The 7,669-nt window shown below is 58.3% G+C and overlaps 1 protein-coding gene across 1 annotated transcript in view; it reads right to left on the reverse strand.

The window, feature by feature from the left end:
- Positions 1 to 7,669, reverse strand: part of SORCS2 (sortilin-related VPS10 domain containing receptor 2) — a 237,611-nt gene that overhangs the window by 101,461 nt on the left and 128,481 nt on the right. Inside the window, exon 4 of the mRNA XM_006893670.1 lies at positions 6,440 to 6,539. Coding sequence (XP_006893732.1) covers positions 6,440 to 6,539 — 100 coding nt within the window. The remainder of the gene's footprint in view (positions 1 to 6,439; positions 6,540 to 7,669) is intronic.

Genomic DNA, 7,669 nt, shown 5'->3' on the forward strand with positions numbered 1-7,669 from the left:
TTCCCACTGTCCACCCTGCCCCATCCTGCCCATTCCCACTGTCCACCCTGCCCTGTACCGCCCTTCCCCACTGACCGCCCTGCCCCATCCTGCCCATCCCCACTGTCCGCTGTCCTCTATCTCACCCTTCCCCACTGTGTGCCCTGCCCCGTCCCGCCCGTCCCTACTGTCCACCCTGCCCTGTGCTGCCCGTCCCCACTGCCCACTGTGCCCCAGCCAAGTGCAAGCACACCTCAGGGGGGGTGTCCTCTCACGGAAACCCTGCCCCATCCTGCCCGTCATTTTGCCCTTCCCCACTGCCCGCTGTGCCCTGGCCCTGTGCCAGCGCACCTCAGGGAGGGTGTCCTCTCTTTGAGGACTGTCCACCAGTATGATGTCCTTCGCTGGCGGCTGGCCCATCCTGACAGCATCTGACCTCACTTCTAAGAGCCCTCTGGCCAACTGCCGCCAAGCCAGCTTGATTTGTTTTCTGGCAGACAGGCCGGATTCCAATGCTTTGCCAACATCCAATTCAAGGCATAAACTACAAGTGACCTTCTCACCTTAGCTCAGCACCGTCAGAGCTGGCCGGCTGACCCTCCAGTGGGTGATCCGAGGCCGTCAAGTGCACAGGCAGAGGGCGTCCATCTTCCGCCCACAGAACAGCTGCAGGATTCGAACCACGTTCCCTGGGACTGGAGTGCAACTCCCTGCTGAGGCACCAGAACTCCCGACGTCGGTGCCAGTGAGTCCAGCACAACTCAGAGCAACTGTGTGAACCACAGACGTGAGCCCGTCCTGTCCTGCACCCTCCTCAGCATGTCTGACACACGGGAGCCCACTGCTGCAGCCACTGTGACCGTCCACCTTGGGAAGATCTTCCTCTCTCTCACTGACCCTTCCTCGGTGCCTCTCCGAGGAAGCCTCTTCAGTGACACGCTCAGTGGGAGCTGAAGCTTCTCCATCCTTGCCCCCAAGGAGCACGCGGGCTGCAGCCTCTCCAGGACAAACCTGTTTGCTCTCTTGGTCATCCACAGATGCTCAGTGCTCTCCTCCAACACCACACCGCAGACATCAATTCTTCTTCTGTCATCCCTACTCACTGTCAGTTCTGAACCAGGCGCACCTCAGTCTACTGTAACCCAACCATCCCTGCACGTCGGTCCTCTGGAGAGGTCCCTGATGGCGGGCTTGCCCAGGACAACCCGTCTCCCGAGCTTCCACCAGGACAGAGGACACCTCCTGCAGGGCTTCCGAGACAGACTTCTCAGTGAAGCACACCACCAGACTCTTCTCAGAGGGGCTGTGGGTTCGGGCTGACCATCCAGTTAGCAGTCAAGTGCTTAAACACTGCACCACCAGAGCTCCACAACCCACAATCACAAGCTGCAAAGAGCCATGGGCCTTTCCTCTGAGGTGACTGTGACGGCCTCTCCCCCAAGGTGACCATAAGGGCCTCTCTCTCGAGCTGACCATGAAGACCTCTCACCTGAGGTGACCATGACAGCCTATCCCCCAAAGTGACCATGAGGGTCACTATCCAGAGCTGACCATGAGGGTCATTCCCCTGCTCTGACCACAAGGATCTCTTCCCAGAGCTGACCATGAGGTTTCTTCCCTAGGCTGACCTTGAAAGTCTTTCCCCAGATCTGACCGTGAGGACCTCTCCCCCCTGAGCTGACTAGGAAGGTCCTCTCCCCCAGGTGACCATGAGTGCCCTCTTTCTCGTGAACTGACCATGAGGACCTCTCCCCCAAGCCAAGAGAGGATGTCTCTGGGAGCAGGTGCCCTGGGTCCTGACCCATGAGAGAACACTGGCCGGCTGCAGCCCCTGGGTGGCAGGTCTTTCCCAGGTGCACCAGGAGATGGACTCCTCACAGCCCCTGCTTTCCTCTTGGTCTGCTTGAATGGGGCTTGATCAGTCCAGGATCAACCTCTCCATGGTAGCTCCGCACCCCGTTTCCCCCCTGCAGGCCTGGGAGTGCCGGGGTGCTGGACGTGAGAGCAGAAACAGTCCAACCTCCTCCAGGAGCACGGTGACAGCAGGCGTCCAAACGACAGAGCCAGCCAGCTGGGCCTCAGAGGGAGTGGGCAGCCAGCTCCCCATCAGGGGAAGGTGCTGACGTTCAAGGTGGTATCGCTCCCTGCTTTTCTTAAAGCCTTCATCACTGCCAGTGAGACTGGAGGGACTGATGACAGGGAGGACAGACTGTGCCCACACCGGCCACCCCCATCCCCGGCACGCGTGTCAGTGCGCGCCCCCTCCTCCTTGGTGTCGGCTCCCAGAGGGGCCGTGGTGTGTCCCCTACCTCAGCTTGTTTCTCCCTTGACTGGTCTCCCAGGCACTGGACCCGTGCTCCTCTGTGACATCTTATGACGTAACCATCCACCCCTGTGTGAGCAGCCAATCAGCCGAAGGGGGCCATGCCTGTGGGGGTGTGGCCTGCACCCAGTGTCTAAAGGGCACTCCAGCAATGCCCCCACGCCTGCGGACCCTGCACTCCTCTCGCCACTCCCAGATGGTTCTCTGGAGATGACTCTCGGCCTAGGCTGCAAGGCCTCAAGCCTGCATCCTAACCCGCAGATTTGGGAAATGCCCCCGGACAGACGCAGTTTGCCTGAAGTGAATCTCTCTGTTCACGTCTGTATGATCTCGGGCCCTTTCTCCTTTACGAACCATTACGCGCTATGCACCTGCAGGTAAAGGCTGCTGGTTCAAACCCACCATGACTGAGGTGGGCCGTATCAGCCTCGGACACTTCTGGACGGACTGCTGTGAGCGGGAGCCCGTTTGACGACAGTGGGCTTGGTCCTCTCTGGTGGTTTAGTGGTAGGGAATGTGTTGCCACCCTAAGAGTGGTTGTTGTTATTATATGCCCTGAGTACAACAGCCCTAAACCCTGCTCTGTCTTGTACCAATCTTATTGTCTCTGACACACTCACCTCCATGACCCCAGTCACTGAATCAATCCATCCCATCCAGGGTCTTCCTCTCCTGCACTGTCCCTCCACCCTCCCAAGCATGACATCCCTCTCCAAGGACCAGTCACTCCTTGCAACATGTCCAAAGTATGTCAGACAGAGCTTCAGAATCCTTGCCTCCAAGGAGCAGCCTGGTCTCACCCTCTCCATGGTATGTTCAATACTCTTCTCCGGCACCACAATTCAAAGGCATTGATTCTTCTATCCTCCCTAGTCATTGTCCAGCTTTCTGATCCATAGCAAATGATTGCAAAGACCTTGGCCTGGATCAGGTGCACCTTAGTCTCTGGACTGACATCATTGCTCTTCAGCACTTTGGAGAGGTCTCTGACAGTAGACTTTGCCAGTGCAATTCCTCTTTTAATTTTCTGGCTGCCAGTACAAAGAATGTTGATGTGGAGCAAAGTAAACTGAAGCCGTTAACAATCTCATTCTCTTCACCATCTATCATGATGCTGCCAATCGGCCCAGTGGTAAGAATCCTTGTTTTCTTGATATTAAACCTCAATCCATATTGAAGGCTGCAGTCCTTGACCTTCTGCAGCAAGTGCTTCAGGTCCTCCTCTGTTTCAGCAAGTAGGGTTGTGTCATCTGCATAATGAAGACTGTCGATGAGGATTTCTCCAATCCTGATGCCACACTCCTCCTCATAAAGCCCAGCCTCCTGGATATTCTGTTCTGCATAAAGGTTCAGAAGGTATGGAGAGAGGACACATCCCTGGCAAACGCCCTTCCCAATTTTGAACCATGCAGTGTTGCCCTGCTCTGTTCTGACGACTGCCTCCTGGTCCAAGTATATTATAGGTTTTGCATAAGCACAATTAAGCGTTCTGGGATTCCCATTCTTCTCAGTGTCAGCCACAGTTTGTTGTGATCCACACAGTCAAACACCTTTGCATAGTCAATGAAGCACAGATAGACATTCCTCTGGTATTCCCTGCTTTCAGCCAAGATCCCTCTGACATCAGCTATTCTATCCCTAGTGCCACAGCCTCTTCTGACCCAACCTGCACGGTTCAAATCCATCAGCTGTTCCACGGCAGGAAGATGGGAATTCTCCTCCTGGGCCTCTGAAAACCCGCCGGAGGGTCAGCTATGGGCCAGTTCTGACTCGATGGTACAAACAAGAGAATCCAGAGGGAGCTCTGCCAGCTGAGCTGTGCTGCCAGCCCAAAGGCAGGCAGTTCAAATCCACCCTCAGCTCTTCAGCAGAAAAACGGACAGTCTCCTCCCATGCACCTCACAGCCTCCAAGCACCCACTGGAGGGTCTGCTATGAGTCAGTGACAGCACATGACAACCACACAGAGAACTCCCCTCTGGGACCTTCTACACAACACCCTGGAAAGACACATCGACTGAGGAGTCCCCGTCCCCCAGCTGCCGGGGCCCCAGAAGCACTCGCTCCACCTTGAGGCTCTCACTCCAGGGAGATGCGTTTTACTCCACAGTCGGCCAGGGAGACGGCCACACTTCATTCCAAGTGCAGCGGGGACCCCGGAGGACACATAATGGCTCACTTACACGGGATAAATAACCATTTAATCACCCTGTAATTACATGACAATTAGGATTCCTGTCACAGAGGCGCACCAAAGTGTCTGTACGTGGTGGAGTGCTGCAGCTTCGCCCACTCTGTGTACCCACAGTGCCTGCTGCCCACTGCCCATCACTCACTGTCACCCAGGTGAGACCCGCTCAAACCCTGGCCACCAGGCGGTGGGCTGTCCACCACGTTTACCCGCAGACCTCATTACGGCCTCTTTTCACGCACTGGGACCCACCCAGCAGGCACTGGCCTGATTTTTTTGTTGACTTCACAAATCAGGAGAGTCTAATTGAGGAGAGCTGACCGTGCCCACCACTTCCCACAGACAGATGATGGGACATCCAGCCCTCACAGCTGTCCCCACACCCGCTGGTGTTGAGTGGCCTGACCCTTTGAGTGGGCTGGTGCCACCCCTCGCTCCAGTACGTAACCACCATTTGCCCTGTGGGTCCAAGTGGCCGGCGAGTGGATGCTGACTCTGAGACCCCAAGCGTGTCCAAGCTGGTCTGTGCCTTCAGGATGGTGAGTGCTGACTTTTCAGAAGTGACCACCAGGCCTCTCTGGGACCTCGTAGGGGCGAGGGAGGTCCAGCCCCCTCTGCACGGCTCACAAACCCTCTTCTCAGTACCTGTGTCCAAACCCAAAACCCATGCCCACCGCTGCCAGCCGTCCCGACTCATACGCCCTCGCTGGGAGGTCCGGGGCAGCCTGCTTCTATTGGGGACACTGTTTTCCCCTGCAGAGCCGCTGGTACCAGCCGGGTAATCGACACACTGTGTCATCAGGCCTCCTTGCCCAACACCAGGAGCTGGAAAGCTCTCTGCAAACGAGCACAACAGCCTCCGCCCGGGCACCTGTGGTAATGAGGCAGGCCTGTCCACCCAGGTGTGCACTGGGCGGCTTTTCAGAGCCAGACCACAGGGCCTTTACCTGAAACACCAACAGGTGGGTTTCAACCACTAACCCTTCGGTCAGCAGCTGGTCACGTTAACATTGCACCTCCTAGGACAGCGGCACTCAACAGCCTTAACCCGAGTCCAGCACAGCTGGACACGAGAGTGCATGCTGCCCACACCACATCCAAGGCCCTCCACTGCCCACAGCCCAGCTCTCCAATGCCTACCAGGCCCTCCACTGCCCACGGCCCAGCTCTCCAATGCCCACAAGGCCCTCCACTGCCCATGGTCCAGCTCTCCAATGCCTACCAGGCCCTCCACTGCCCACGGCCCAGCTCTCCAATGCCTACCAGGCCTTCCACTGCCCACAAGGCCCTCCACTGCCACCAAAACCCTCCACTGCCCATGGCCCAGCACAGATCTCCAGTGCCCACAAGGCCCTCCACTGCCCACAGCCCAGCTCTCCAATGCCTACCAGGCCCTCCACTGCCCATGGTCCAGCTCTCCAATGCCTACCAGGCCCTCCAATGCCCACGGCCCAGCTCTCCAATGCCTACCAGGCCTTCCACGACCCACAAGGCCCTCCGCCGCCACCAAAACCCTCCACTGCCCATGGCCCAGCACAGATCTCCAATGCCCACAAGGCCCTCCACTGCCCAGCATGACCTTCTGCTGCCCACAAGGCCTTCCATTGCACTGCCCACCATGACCCTCCACTGCCCACCATGACCCTCAACTGCCCACCTTGACCTTCTGCTGCCCATGGCCAGTCCTCTGCTATCCACATCCAAGCTCTCCACTGCCCACCATGACCCTCTACTGTCCACAAGGCCCTATACTGCCTCCTTAACTGCAACGACAGAAGCTGTCCCCTACGCCCCTGTCCGTGCGCTCCTGCTCCAGGCCCACCTCTCCTGGCCCACCTCTCCAGGTGCTCCTGTGAGCACATTTCTCAGGCCCAGCACGGCCCCTGAGATGGACAGAGGCAAGAGGGCGGCCAGGCCAGCTCCCAGTCCTGCCGCGGCACAGCCTACCTTTTGCTTGTTGGTCGGGCAGATGTAGAAGTTGTCGATGACAGTGGTGACGCCGGGCTGCAGTGTGAGCTTCGCATAGGATGTTCCAAAATCCGACGACCTGCAGACGGGTAACGGCGTTAGTGTTCACAGAAAGCACTGCTCCAGCGCCCACGGACAGCAGACAGACGCAGAGGCGCGCGAGGTGGGGAAACTACAATTTGCTAATTGCCTACTAATTGCCAAGTGTTTGTACATCAGCACTTTTAAAAACGAGTTAATTAGCTGAGCTCACGGCTTGATTATTTCATCATGGGGCATCTCGGCTGGGCTCTCCCCCAGGGTGCTCTGGGCCAAACCTTGCACAGGCGCACGGCAGCACCCACCTGCATGCAGATGACCCCTGTGGGCCCCCGGGACTCAGCTCCTGTGCCTGGGAAGTGGCACAGTCACAGCTCCGAGGCCTAGAGGCCATGATCTGAGGTGGGGGCAATGAGGACCTCGGCTGTGGTGCCTCCAGGGAGGCTGACCCTGCCTGCGTGGAAGTCCTCCAAGGGACGGGTGGGGACACAGCTACAGAAGCGTGAGCTCACAGCCACCGCAGCTGGTCAGACACCGCAGGTCCAGGACACGGCACACACGTGTGCTGCCGATGGGAGAGCGCAGCCTGCAGGACGCGGGCAGTGTCCTCGGGATCGGCTGGTCACTGATGATAAAGGCTCAAGAGCACAAACCCCTGGGCAGGGCCGAGAGCAGTGCTGCTGAGCTGGCCCACCCGGTCAACCGGGGGTACACGGAACCAGGACAGGGGCAGCGCCTCGCCACAGCTGGGCCCTGGGCCATAGCTGGACTGCCAGTCCTCGCTGGGGCCCTATCTGCAGCCGGGCCCCCATCCACAACTGGGTGCCGGTCAACAAATGGGCCCTAGGCCATGGCTGGATGCTGGTCCTCGCTGAGGCCCTATCTGCAGCTGGGTCCCCGTCCACAGTTGGGCCCCCATCGTCGGCTGGGCCTCTGTCCTCATCTAGACCCCTGGTCCAGTGGTCAAGGTCAGCTGAGGAAATTACATGCTTCTGGCTCCCAGACTGGCCTGCAGACTCTAGAGAGAACTGGGGGTTTTCACGGGCTGCTGGTGGACAAGTACCAGTGATGACTCCTGCTCTGCATGTCCTGGGGGCTCTGTGAGCAGCGACAGTGTCCCCACCCACACCGCCATGCCACACCCGCCTCGCTGTCCTCTCTGGCCACGAC

This window comes from Elephantulus edwardii, unplaced genomic scaffold (assembly GCF_000299155.1).
Source record: "Elephantulus edwardii isolate Elephantulus edwardi_28Jun2011 unplaced genomic scaffold, EleEdw1.0 scaffold00129, whole genome shotgun sequence".
NCBI lineage: Eukaryota > Metazoa > Chordata > Mammalia > Macroscelidea > Macroscelididae > Elephantulus > Elephantulus edwardii.